This window comes from Euprymna scolopes, chromosome 15, assembly GCF_053919585.1.
Source record: "Euprymna scolopes isolate OS-2025 chromosome 15, ASM5391958v1, whole genome shotgun sequence".
Lineage (NCBI taxonomy): Eukaryota > Metazoa > Mollusca > Cephalopoda > Sepiida > Sepiolidae > Euprymna > Euprymna scolopes.
Genome location: NC_136496.1, coordinates 65,482,569 through 65,496,362, shown reverse-complemented (window position 1 = coordinate 65,496,362; position 13,794 = coordinate 65,482,569). Strand labels below are relative to the sequence as shown.

The window sequence follows — 13,794 nt, the reverse complement described above, 5'->3', positions numbered from 1 at the left end:
AATACTGAAGAACAATAAATGTGAAGAAACTGATTTACCTTGTCACCATTTCCGGTAGCACTATGTCAGAAGTTAGGAAGTATGGCAGTAAATTTTAAGGAAGAAAAAGTATGAAAAAATAGTGTGACTATAACCTTGCATTTTAAATTGATGATAATGATGATGATGATTTGTGTAATGTTTGTGCTTTTTCTTTCCTTTTGTTTTTTAGGGTGTCTTGTATGCATTTAACATCAGTCATTTGGTGCGAACTGTGATGAATCTACATGTGTCCACACAGAAAGCCATGACAAAAACAGCAGTTCTAGCACTTTGCAAATTGATAGAATTACTTAAGGTATTTGTGTTTCTTTTTTAACATTTGCTGACAAGCTAATGATAACAGATAGTTGATTAACTCAATAAAAGGTGTTTTTTTAATCTGTTACTCTGTGCAAAGATTAGCACGATTTAACAAGTATTTCCCTTGTGTTATAATCTACTACTACTACTACTCTCTCTGTCAAGAATGACAGAAAAAATGCTTTGCCAATGTTTGTACTTATATTCACATAAACATCTCAATTGGTAAAGTTAAAAGAAAATAAAAGACAGAAAAAAAATGTTGCCAGCTGAAAAATTAAGAAATAAAGTCTGTGTTCATAGAGCCTAGGGACATGGGTAAAAATTGCCATTTCATATGAATTAACAAGAAACTCTTTGATATACTTGCATATCAGGCAAAATTTAGTAGAAATTATTGAAATAGAATTTTAATTAAAACTAAAAATCACTTTTATCATATTTTGCTAATCTGCCATTGATAAAAGTGGACATCTTGTAAATCAGGGGAGGTAAGTCAGTGTCATTTAATCAATAATTAATGGTGTATCAGTAAAATATGAAAACTGATTTTTATCTTTAATTAAAATTTTACTTAATAATTTTCCTCCTTTGTGATGAGATTATACTTATTTTTGAATAATACATAAATATATCAAAGATTTTTATTCAGAATGCGATTTTTATACTGTATTAGCACAAACAATCTTTTATGAATATTAGTGCAAACACTGTTGAAGCATATGTATATGTTTTTTCTCATTTTTGACAGAAGATGTTCACTCATATAATATATTACATTTATATATTTTCAGTATTTACTTTAACTGTATTTAATGTTAGTGGGGCAATTCTCCTGATTTCCCCTTGGAATAAAGCAAATGTTTCTCTGTAGATTACTTGCCATAAGTAAATTTTTGTATTATATATTAGCAAACTAATACAGTGGTTACAGAATATTGATTGATTTGAAGTAATTTTTGAATGAAGGACTTAGGACTTAGTGTTTTTTTTTTGTCCTTTTATATTGTTTTAAAAGTGAAAAACTTACAAAAATATAATTCCATATATATACATATTGCTTTTGTATAAGCTGTATCACCTGAAGAGGTCTCTAGTTACTAGTAACTAGCTGACTGAAACATGCTCATGACTGTGTAGCAACATATTACTGCTTATGTAAAAACAAAGAGTATACCCTACTCTACTTCAGTATTGATCACTCTTGTATTAACCTTGTTAAACTTCATTGGTTACTTAACCTCTGGAAAACAATAACCTCAGATTATATATATATATATATATATATATATATATATATATATATATATATATGTGTGTGTGTGTGTCTTTCATGATTTTTGTGGGGTATGAAATTTTTATATTGCAATTATGAAGAGAAGACTTGTTTTATTCATATTCATGGTTAAAAGAAGTCGAGATTAAAAAAAATTTAATCCTGAATATCAATAAAACAAGTCTTCCTTTCATAATTTCAATATATATATATATATATATATATATATATATATATATATATAGTTTTGTGTCACAGCATCACAGTTAAATTATTGATCTAAGAGCCAAACTAACCACAGATTTGGAATTGGCACCTTTGATCTGATGTCCTTATAGATATCAGAAGTTCTTGAATAAAAACTCATTAATCAAAAATTGAAAATACATAAAAATAGCATTAGAAACAAATGTTACTCCATTTTTAGCACTTCCTTTTCAAGTCAACTGAACAATTATTTTTTGTGTAGAATCATCACCAAAATGATAGTCTTAACCAATCCCATATTCATCAATGTTTAAGACTTGTCAGAATCTTTTTTAAACACAATGAAAAAAAACATGCACATTTGTTTGTATTTACATATGCAAAGCTAATAACATCTTTTTCCTTTACTTTTCTTTCAAAATTTTTATTCCATGATGTAGATAATATTTTTCAAAGATATATTTTTGTAACTTTTCAGGCAATTGAATTCACATTCCATCGCAGAACTATGTTGGTTGCTGAATCAATCAACCACATAATTCAGCACCTTTGTTTCCTGGCTTTGTCATCTATCAACACAGCACGGGTAAGTCAGATATGCAAGCTTGCATCCATGTATGAATGTTCACTAATTCAAAGTAGCCCATTATGTCTTAGTGGCAATTTTCAATTTTGGGGGTGAATTAAAAAAAAATGGCTATGGAAAAAGAAATATTGATATTTAGGAACTCTTTGAAAGTGCGTTCATTCTAAATTATTTTGAATTTATTAACAAACTGGATATCATTTAAACTGATGACCTTCACATTTCATTTTAAACTTGACATATTTCATATTTTGGTCCGATCATGATTTACCACTTTTTGTTACTAATGTTATAGATATGGTTAAAGTGCCTATAACCTTCACTGCTAATGTATGGTTAAAGTGGCTTCAACTTTCATTTGCTAAGATATGGTTAAACTAGCTTTAACCTTCGTTGCTAAGATATGATTACACTGCCTATAATATTAACTGCTATGATATTGTTAAACTGCCTATAACCTTTACTGCTAAGTAATGGTAAAACTGGCTATAAACTTCACTGCTTATGTATGTTTAAACTGGCTATAATCTTCACTGCTAAGGTATGGTTATATTGGCTATAATCTTCACTGCTAATGTATGGTTAAAGTGGCTTTAAGTTTCATTTGCTTAGATATAGTTAATCTGGCTTTAACCTTCATTCCTAAGATATGGTTAAACTGCCTACAACCTTGACTGCTAAGATATGGTCAAACTGCTTATAATCTGCACTGCTATGATATGGTTAAAGTAACTATAATCTTCACTGCTAAAATATGGTTAAACTGGCTATAACCTTAACTGCTAAGATATGGCTAATCTGCCTATAATCTTCTCTGCTAAGATATGGTTAAAGTACTTATAATCGTGACTGCTAAGATATAGTTAAACTGACTATAATGTTCACTGCTAAGATATGTTTAAAGTACCTATTACCTTGATTGCTAAGATGTGGTTGAACTGACTATAATTTTTACTGCTAAGATATGGTTAAATTTGCTATAACCTTCACTGATAAGATAAAACTTGTTCAGTAAATCAATTATTTTAATATAAAAAGTAGGTCACACAGGCCAGGAGTGCATGGCACTTAATCTTAGAACTACAGTAATTTAGTATGTTACTGTCTATGCTCTTTGCCAAGAGGAGCTCTCTTCAGTTATCAGTATTGTATCTTGTTTCCTTTACCTGGGACTATTTTAAAGTATAGCCTAACTCAAGTATCAGCTGTTTACGAGCCACAACTGGATTTTTCCCATCACTCTCAACTAGATGTTAAACCAAACTCAGTGACCAAAATCCCTTGTTCTAACCAATCCCTTGTGATCAACTTTTGTTTTTTCTTGGGCAATATTTTTTATTATATCACCTACAATACTCTTGTGATTTTTCTGTCATTCTCGGGAAAAACTCTGCCCTTTCAGGATAATCTTTCAGTTTGCCAAGCAGTTTCAACTTTTGATAACATCAATATCTGAACAGCATTATAGTAGAATAAACTAGACCTGCCAAACTACTTTAATGTAATTTCCATCCTTCATTCATCAATGTTGGAGAAGCAACCTGACAATATGTTGTATTTCCGTTGGAATGTGTATCTGTTTTGTACATATATACACGTGCATGTGTGTCTTATTAGATGTGCATCTGTTTTTCATACATGTAATTGTGTGATCGCCTAATTTTCAAAATACCACAAAGCCACTTATCTAGTTTATATTCACATATAACGACAAATAAGGGACAGAATAAACATCTTTGTCTCTTGCCAGACAAAGGAAAACATACCATTACAGACTCTCTAACTTTCTAACTTGTCTCTAAACTAGTTGTCATGTATCTATGTAACCAAAAATCCTTTCCTGGTTTTTGTCACATATCTTTGTTTATTAAAACCAAACATTCCAATCATATTTTATTACACATACTTCTAAACATTTTATTTTTTTTTACATATTTCTGGCTTAATTATTTCTACATTAAATTCTAGTCCTGTTTCAAAGCATTCTTCCATGATCAAAACACTTTGTTATTTTCATAACATTATCACCAGTTCAAATGTTGGTCACTCCCCTCTCTATTCAGGACATCTGATGTTACCTGGTGATAATATAATAAATTTACTACACACAAGGGCCTGGCAGTATTTTTTGGACACTTTGAAAAAAGTACTTCAAGATGGTCACTAGTGCTAAAAACTTTTGAGATTTTAAGTACGTAGTTGAGGAGTGAAAATCCACTACTAGTGTAATCATTTTTTTAGTTTGGCTTTGATAATTTTAGTTTTTTGTGATTTTTGCGAAAACTTGCACGTCACTATTTTTTGGACATGGCAAAAAATCGTATTTTATTAAGAGCTATGTTTATGTATATGTTGCTGTCTGCAAATTTTTTGCTTCTACACTTAGCTGTCATCATTAGAATCAATTATCTGTTCTATTCTACTGGCAAAACAATTAAGTTTAATGAGGTAAAATGCATTCAAAAGAAGTCGTTTGTTTGGCATGGAAGAAGCGGGAAGATGGTCTCAGCATCAGAAGGATCACTATGGATTTGAAGCTGTCGAAATCAATGGTCGAATACATGCTGAAGACAAACTCCGAGCGGATAAAGAAGAGAGGACGAAAAAGATCAGTTGGCAAGAGGACTGAAAGGAGAATGAAGAGGACTGTGACATGGCTTTTGGCATCTGGAGAAAAAGTTACAGCAAGAAAACTGAAGGAGAAATGTGAATTGGATGTAAACGTCTGAACAGTACAAAGAACGCTGCAGAGGATTGGTTTGAAGTATGCAAAGGTTAAGAAAAAAATTACACTAACAAAGAAAAACAAAGCAGCAAGACTGGAGTGCTAAAAAGTGGTAAACAAAGCATGTTGACTTAAAGGTTATATTTACTGATGAGAAGCGTTTCAAGTTTGATGGGCCCGATGGATGGTGTACTTGGTCAAGAAGGGGCGAATCTGTTGTACTGAACAAACACAGATGGGGGGAGGAGGAGGAGGAGTCATGGTTTGGGGTATGATCTTTGCTAGTGGAAATGGTTGAAGTGGCTGGAAGGACGAGAGAACAGCAAAAGCTACAAACAGTTGCTGGACGAGAAAGCCCTACCAAGGAAAAGAAGTGAGATAGGGAATGATTTCGTACTACAACAAGATAATTGGAGCATCCATGTGTCAAAACCCATGAAAGAATGGATGGCTAAAGTTAATATGACTTCTTTGAAATAGCCTGCAAAAAGCCCAGATCTAAATTTAATGGAAAATGTTTGGGAAATGCTTGCGCAACTTGTCTATGATGGACCTGAAATAACGAAAGAGGCTCAACTATGGGAATGAATAGTAGATGCCAAAAAACAACTAATAGAAACATGTAGAGATGTTATTGTGCATATGTTTGATGATTATGAAGAGAGATTGATAAAAGTTATTGAGAAGAAAGGTGATATTACAGACTATTAACAGTTTTTCAACAATGTCCGAAAAATAATGTCCCATATGTTTTGTAAAAAATGATGAAAATTAAATATTTTTCCTTACCTAATCGATTTTCTTCCATTTTTATTACAGATATTGTTTTTATATGTTTATGCTATTCTATTACAGGAATTTCGCCACTCTATGGTACTGAAAAGTCGAATACTAAAGTGTCGAAAAAATATTGTCGGGCCCTTGTATCAAGCTGAAACAAACCATTTCAATTTTTTTATTTTTATGACCGAATATACTGGACTAATTGTTATTTACAAGTTTAATTTCTGTTTGTCACCTCTCTTTTCTATTTGCCATATTTGTCTTGTATTCAAATTGTAGTATTGATCACCATCATTAAGCTTTTCAATTCTTAATTATATTCTAAGTATCATTTGTACTGAGGATTGAACCTTCAACCTCTAGAAGACTGTCAATTAGAACTGATTGTACTTAGCACTTTATCTGTTGCATAATGAGTCCATGTGGAAATTAACATGACTCTGAAATTTGTTATTTACAAATTTAGAAGAAAAAAGACAAATATTTGTAGAAGCTTATTACAAAACCAAGATACAAAATTTATAGAAGCTTATTACAAAAGCAAGATACAAAATTTAATTGGCATTTTTTTTTTTCTTTTTTTTAAAACCTTATCAAACAGAAAAGGATTACTCAAGACAAGAAATACAGCGAAAGTCGGTTGGATGTTTTATCAGCCCTGGTTCTTGCTGAAAATGCCTTGAATGGTCCAGGTAATTAATTTTTAGATTATTAATAAAGGAATTATGATTTAATGTTATTTTTATTGTCCTAAGAATACATACCCTAAACAGCCATGCTAAGTCAGTCTTCCCCCTTTATAAATTAGGGGATCAGTTTTCAATGATTAAGTATGCCTTAAACATTTCTCAGAAATAGAATGATGCAACCGTTTTTCCAGTGATTTTGGCAATGGATTTAATGCATGTGTTCTATTTCAGATCAGGTGTGAAAGTCAGTTCTAGAAGCTTGTCTTTACATGGTGCTTCCCCAAGACAAAAGCCATTCATTTCAATTGGGGACAAATGAGGGTCAGAGCATTGATAATGGAAAGAGAGAAGTTTGGTTTTAGATGAATTTACCAACCATCCTTTTCTCCATTGCACCACGTGCTCATGATCAGAAGAGAGAGTAACTGAGAGATCTTGGTGATCGCTGGCCTTTAAAGTTTTCTCAAAAATAGTAGGGTCATCAGCATAAATGTATACAAATAATCTAAAAATGTGATTTGAGAGATCATTGATGAAGATCAGGAAGAGAATTGGGCACAGGATGGAACCCTGAGGAACTCCAGCGTTGATACTATGAGCTTCTGATTACTGCCCATCGACAGCTACTCTTATAAACCTATCAGGATTTAATAATTGAGAGGACATTTTCCACTATTCCATAGCTGGAAATCTTGGGGAGTAGACCTTTATGCCATGCCCTATCAAAAGCCTTTGGTATGTCCAGAGCAATTGCTCTAGGAGCGAAGCCTCCATTGAGAGATTTAATAATTCTGTGTGATATTACAGTTAGCACAACAGCTGTAGATCTAACTGAACAGAAGCCATATTGTATGTTACTGAGTAGGTTATTTTTGTGGAGATAGTTAGAATCATCAGCGTAGGCACTGCTGATCGAAGGATTCAAACCTTTGACTCTGCAGTCCAGTATTCAACCCCAGAACCACCAAGAATTATCACAGGGAAGAGAAGAGGATTAAATTCTATATATAAGATTATATATATATATATATATATATATATATATATATATATATATATATATATATTCTCTAAAGTTAATAGATTTTATATCTCAAGTTGATACTTTAATAATAAGAATGATTTAACAAGGTGGGAATCCAAACAAAATAATGTGATGGTTAAATAAGGCAAATCCGTCTTAATTCTTTTAAGTTATATCAAATTCATCAAAGTAGATTGATAGAGAAAATCCAAAACTATATAAGAAATTATGTATAAAATGTATAGTATATGTAAATTATACATATAGGGTAATATATGTAAAAAAAAAAAAATTATATATTAAACATTTTTAAATGAAAATAAAAATGAAATAAATTGTAATATAAATACATAAAAATAAAAATAACCAAAAAGAGGAGGGAGGTGATAAATAGTATCATTGATTCGTCCAAACTATAAAATACAATAGTTTTGCAAATAATTCATTTTTCTTGAGCAAAAGCAAACAACATAGGTAAGGGGAATATTTCTAATGACAAAATATCTTATGAAAAAATTCATCTGAAGCAAAAAAAAACTAGATTTGGTATCTGGAATTTTTCAACTTTTAAGGGAAGTGGTGTCTGATCAACACTGCTGGGAAGCCAATAAGAACAATTACTGTTTTATTTTTAAATCTCTGAAACAGTTTTTCATGGCAAGCAACTGATGATTCCTAGGCATAACTTCTTTAGAACTAACTAATACAGTGATTATTTATTGACTTACAAAGCAGGGGAATTTTCAAAAGGAGTCTTCCAAACTAAAAATTTTTTTGTTTCTTTTTGTTTTATATAGTTTTAAAGGTTGAAAGGCTTTTAATTCGTATCTGTCTTGCCACATGTAAATTAATAAATAAAGACTCTGCCAGACAAATCCATTTCAAGTATTTAGGAGAATTAAAAAATCAAATAGTAAATCAGATACTCCCCACCTTCGATCTATTTCCATAATGAGACATTTTCTTTCTTTTTTTTTTTGTCTATCTGCTTTCTATAATGATTTATACATTCTTTTCTTTCTTTTTCTTTTACTTTCCAGTTTTAGACATTTTTGTATTTTTCTTTTCACTGATTCAGATAGTATTTTAATATGAATATTAGTACAAACACTGGTGACAGATAATTTTATTGTGTCTTTACATGAAGGCTGTACACTTATATGATATAAACATTGATTATGAACGTTCAACTATAAATTTGTTTTCCAAATCTAATCTACAAAACTCATTGTTGAGAATCAAAAATACATTTACAGAAAATTTAATGAATTTCTATCGAGTAGTTTTTCATTTGACTTGATGTTGGAGAGGCTGGCATTTGATGAATTGTTATAACTTAAAGAAATTATTGAGATTACTGAGAAAGAGAACTAATTTATTTACATATTTGATAATTTTATCCTCATCTTAGTTGTTATATTTATATTATGGGTTCTCTGTCTGTTCACGGATGAAATTTAAAAAAAAAAACCTATATCAAGATCAAACACTTTTGTAGTAGTGTTTCTATCTTTATTTTTTTTTACATAATATTGTGTAGATATTCATAACACATCCAAGATGATATTTTATTTGCAAATTGAAAATTACAGAAATTAAAATTCAAAATAAAAATGATAATATCGAGTTCAGGTCAGCATTCATTCCTGGGTATCACCATCTTTTATATAAATGGCAGTTATCTGTGTGTATGTGTGTTTCCAGCTAAAAGCAAAAACTGCCAAACAAACACTCACAAAGTTAGTATATCCTTGGTCAGTGTTGCCCTGAATGAATACTATCTAAAAATTTAGAAAAAAAAAATCTCTTCTCTGAGGGTTAACTTGGCCAGTGTTTGTCCGGGGAAAGGGGAGCAGTTTTTATGTATTAATTTGGAAAGAAAATGTCAACTGAAGGAATCTATTATGTAAAGGAGAGTTGTATGTGTATGCTCAGTTAGATAATAATGGGATGGGCAAAGGAGAAAGAGGAGGTTGAGAAGAGAAAGATAGAAACACTGATACAGTAGTAGAGAGATAGAAGTTTTAATACAAATAGTTTTTTTTTACTCCAAGCAATGCTGAGTAGCTCTGCTAATATATAATTGAGAAAATTACTTTAAGCAAGTTTTACTTTCTCTTTTTATTTGGAAATTATTTATAAGAATGCTTTTTAGTCTTGGTAGGCAATCACTTGAGATGGTGTCTCCATAAAAGCACTGGTCCCCATCACCTCACTGGATTAGTGTCAGGAAAAGCACCCGCCCTATAAAAATTTTTCCTCAATTAAGAAAGTAACTTCTAAAGATGCCTGACTGGAGATAAGTTTGAAAGTCAATTTCTAAAAACCGTTCAACACATGCCAGCATATAAAACTGATGTTAAATTGAATATAATGATGATGATGATGATGATGATGGCAATGGTGAGGATGATGATGAGGATGAGGAGGAGAAGAAATGAATCTTTCCAGTCTTGAAATGCTATTCTTTCTTTTTCAAATTAGGTACCAAAGAGCGTATTCTGATTGCTTCTCTCGCTCTGTCATTTGGAACAAAATTGGTAAGCATCGATTTTCATGTTTCTTATTTCTTTAGGAAGAGTGGGTATTTGAGAAAGTGCCACTTGGAGCACTCTTTCCTACCTTGACAAAGTACAAAATCAATTTTGGAATTTAGTGAGGGGTGTTCTCTTCTTGCCTTTTTCTCACAAAAGAGGATGTTGCTAGTCTTTTTCTATTGTATTATTATTTTCATGATAGTTGTTTGAATCTCTGACTATCTCTTTGTAAAACACTCGCAGCAAACTCGTCTTTCTACAACCACTGTGAACCTCTGTGTACCTAAAACTAAACAAAACTTCAATGAGCAAGGTTTCTTTCCAAGGCATAACTGTTTATGGAACATAATACTATGAGACTGCTTCCCAGCTGAATGTAACTTGATCATTTTCAAGTCAAATGTTAACAAATTCTTGCTGCACTGTTTTTTTTAATCTAATTTTGCCCAGTTTCAATCATTTCTAATCTTCAATGCATTGCTTTACCATCCATCTGACAAACTCATTAATTTTTATCCTTGAGTGGCTTTTAGCATTAATAATAAAGAAAATCCTTGGAGAGACATCTATTATATAAAGGGCAAAATGGGCACAAGCGTTTATGTATGTCCACAAAAGGCTTTTTGCATCGGGCTTCTCGCGTCAATTAGATTCCGTGGAGTAGCAGTAAGACATCAGGGTTTTTTTTTCACTTTCTTTTCTGCCTTCGCATCAACTACCTGCCTGCCTACTACCACTTTTTTTTTTTTTTTTTTTTTTTTTTTGCACAACACACACCTAAAAACACCCAGGGCAACTCTGAGCACCCAGGCTAGTTATCTAAATGGATAAAATCATGTCAAACAATGATTTTTGTTAGATCACTAAAGTTAAACAAGATTGAACCGGGTTAGTTTTCGATGGTTAACAGAATAACATGTATAGTCGGGTTACGAAGTGAAAGTGACTATAAACTCACTTTCTCAAAATGTCTGTTTATTTTGTACATTTTCTCAAATTTCATGAAAAATTTACTGGAATTACATTGCTTAATATCTGAAAAATTACTTGCATGTGACAAATTTAAATGTTATGTGCATCTTCAGCACCTCTTAAAACCTATAAAAATTGTCATTTTAAAGATGATTGTTAAGGTGGAAAGTAAAAATTTACCAAAAAAATTTTCAGGCAGTTTATCACAGTGGCTAAAAAGGGGGTGCTCATTTTACATTAAATTTGTATAGAAAAGTGATGATCCCACTTTTTGAAAAAAAATAATTTCTTACCATGAAATCTATTTTTCTGTTCCACTTTTAAATGTTATATTTGTTTTTAGCAGCCTCAAAAACATTAAAAGTCATCATTGTAAAGATTTTTTTGGAGTTGGAAAGAATCTTGACATTGACCAAAAAAATCTGTCTTACATACCCATGACTGAACAAAAATGTCATATTCCAAAATTCATGTAAATTGATCAAGTAATTTTATTTTTACCTAAGAAAATCAAAGTTTATGAATAAGCAAAAAAGTGTCTGTCTTGCATCAACATTTTCAAGAAATAAAGGCAGATAACTCCACAATAATTCAAACTTGCAAAATTGTAATGCGTGCAATTTTCCATTAATCACTTAAAATCATTTTAAAATGATTTTCTGAATATAATTACTTGATCAATTTACATGATTTTTGGAATATGCTATTTTCGTTCCATCACAGGTACATACATCATAAATATTTGTCTGCATTTTTGTTTTTTTAATATAGGAGAAATTCTGGACAACTACCAGAAGTTTCTAGAGATTATAAAAGTAACTTGTCACATGTATACCTTATTATTTTCTTCTATATAAATAAAACAGTAGATGTATGTAAGTGTGTATTTGACTGATAAACTCCTAAACTATTGGTCACACAACACTGAAATTAACAGGAAATATTAATCATACACCAAGGATAGTTTATAATGAGTAAAATCTTTGTTTGGATGGATGGATAATGCATACAGAAATATGTTGACAAGTTGAAATGCAAAATGTTCATTTCAACTTGCTGACATATTTTTATTAGTTTTATACGTGCAGAAACTCAATCATAGGCATTGTAGTCATAGCTAGAAATCATTTAATTTTAAATCTTTCTTATCTCTGTCTGGTTAACTCAAATGGTAGGGAACACAGCTGGAGTGCTAACTGTTTTGGTTTTGATTTTAGCAGATAGCACTCAAGCCATTTCTTTTAAACTTTTCAAATCAGTACTATATATTAGGTACAATATAATATTTAATAGAGAATTATCTCTGTAATAATAATTATCAAATCTGTATGAATTAAAAATATCTAAGTTTATTTTATACCAGAAAGGTTGGAGCCCCCTCCCCACCTAGTATTTAAATAAAAATGTTTGGTTTTAATACATAAAAAATAAACATTTTATTCTAACTCGATAGGGACAGTTTACTCTAAAATATTATTTTATTATTTGCATGCCTAGCTATGGCTGGCCTGCTATCTTTGAATTGTTACTGCAACAAATGTTCAGCTTTGGCAATGCAGAATTCTAACTGAATACACAGAAACAATTGATATAAAGAAAGAAACAAAAAAAAGAGGGATAGAAACCATCTTGTTCTAACTTGATAATTGAGTTTTATTCTGAAATAATGTTTATATATATATATATATATATATATATATATATATATATATATATATATATATATATATACTAGCAGAAGTACCTGTCGTTGACTGGGTTCAAAAACAGCCTACAGAAAATGGACTGTGATTGATGAAAGTATGATAGGTTATGAAAAGGAGGGGTTGTAAAAAATTTTACCCTAAGCAAAATATGATGAAAGTAAAGATAATTTTCGCGAAAATATATTTTTTTATATCAACTTTGTTTCCATTCGTAGCCAAGAGTGACCAACAAAATTATGTTTCCTTACAAAGAGAAAATGTTATATACAAAGAGAAAATGTTATATATATAATAATATAAATATACAAGAAATAAATGTTACCATAGTCAATAAAAGTTACTTTTATGGTAGAAAAGTTCATTGGTTTGTATTTTTAAGTAGTTTAGAAAAAACATTTTTTTTTTTTTTTTTTAATTCATGAACCGGTTTAAAAAAATAATCAAAATGGCAGCGACTTTGAAATGGAGAGCCCCGTTTCCAATTTGAAGGAGGGACACCTGAGCATTCTGTGTTAACAATTAAAGAGAGTTCTGTCAACGTAAGGAATATTTATAAACATATTTTAATGTTTTCCGTTATTTTGTGCTTGAGGAATATTCGATTATGGCATGTGTAGTTTATATAAAAATTCATTTAAGTAGTTATCGCCTCAAATTTCGTTTTAATTTCGGTTCGCTGAAATTATTTCAAGTAAAAAGCATTAAAAACTATTTCAAAACAAAAAAAAACATGAACTGAACTTTTATTGACTATGGTAACATTTATTTCTTGTATATTTATTTTTTCGGGTAGTCGTTTGTTGGCTTTTCTGCTAAACACTCTTACTAAATAATATCGACGAAAATATCGAAAAACAAAGAAACAAAAACAGTTTTGAAAAATAATTAAGCTTTACTTACTTTAGTAAAATAATCCGAAACAGCAAAATGGGATATTAAAAAAGTAA

General features: G+C 30.6%; 1 protein-coding gene across 4 annotated transcripts in view; it reads left to right on the top strand.

Moving 5' to 3' along the window:
- Window positions 1–13,794, top strand: part of LOC145293849 (WASH complex subunit 4-like) — a 144,978-nt gene that overhangs the window by 57,344 nt on the left and 73,840 nt on the right. For all 4 annotated transcript variants that reach the window (XM_080140540.1, XM_080140543.1, XM_080140539.1 and 1 more), the window contains exons 12-15: window positions 212–337; window positions 2,304–2,411; window positions 6,521–6,611; window positions 10,117–10,172. In XM_080140540.1, the coding sequence (XP_079996666.1) occupies window positions 212–337; window positions 2,304–2,411; window positions 6,521–6,611; window positions 10,117–10,172 (381 nt within the window). The remainder of the gene's footprint in view (window positions 1–211; window positions 338–2,303; window positions 2,412–6,520; window positions 6,612–10,116; window positions 10,173–13,794) is intronic.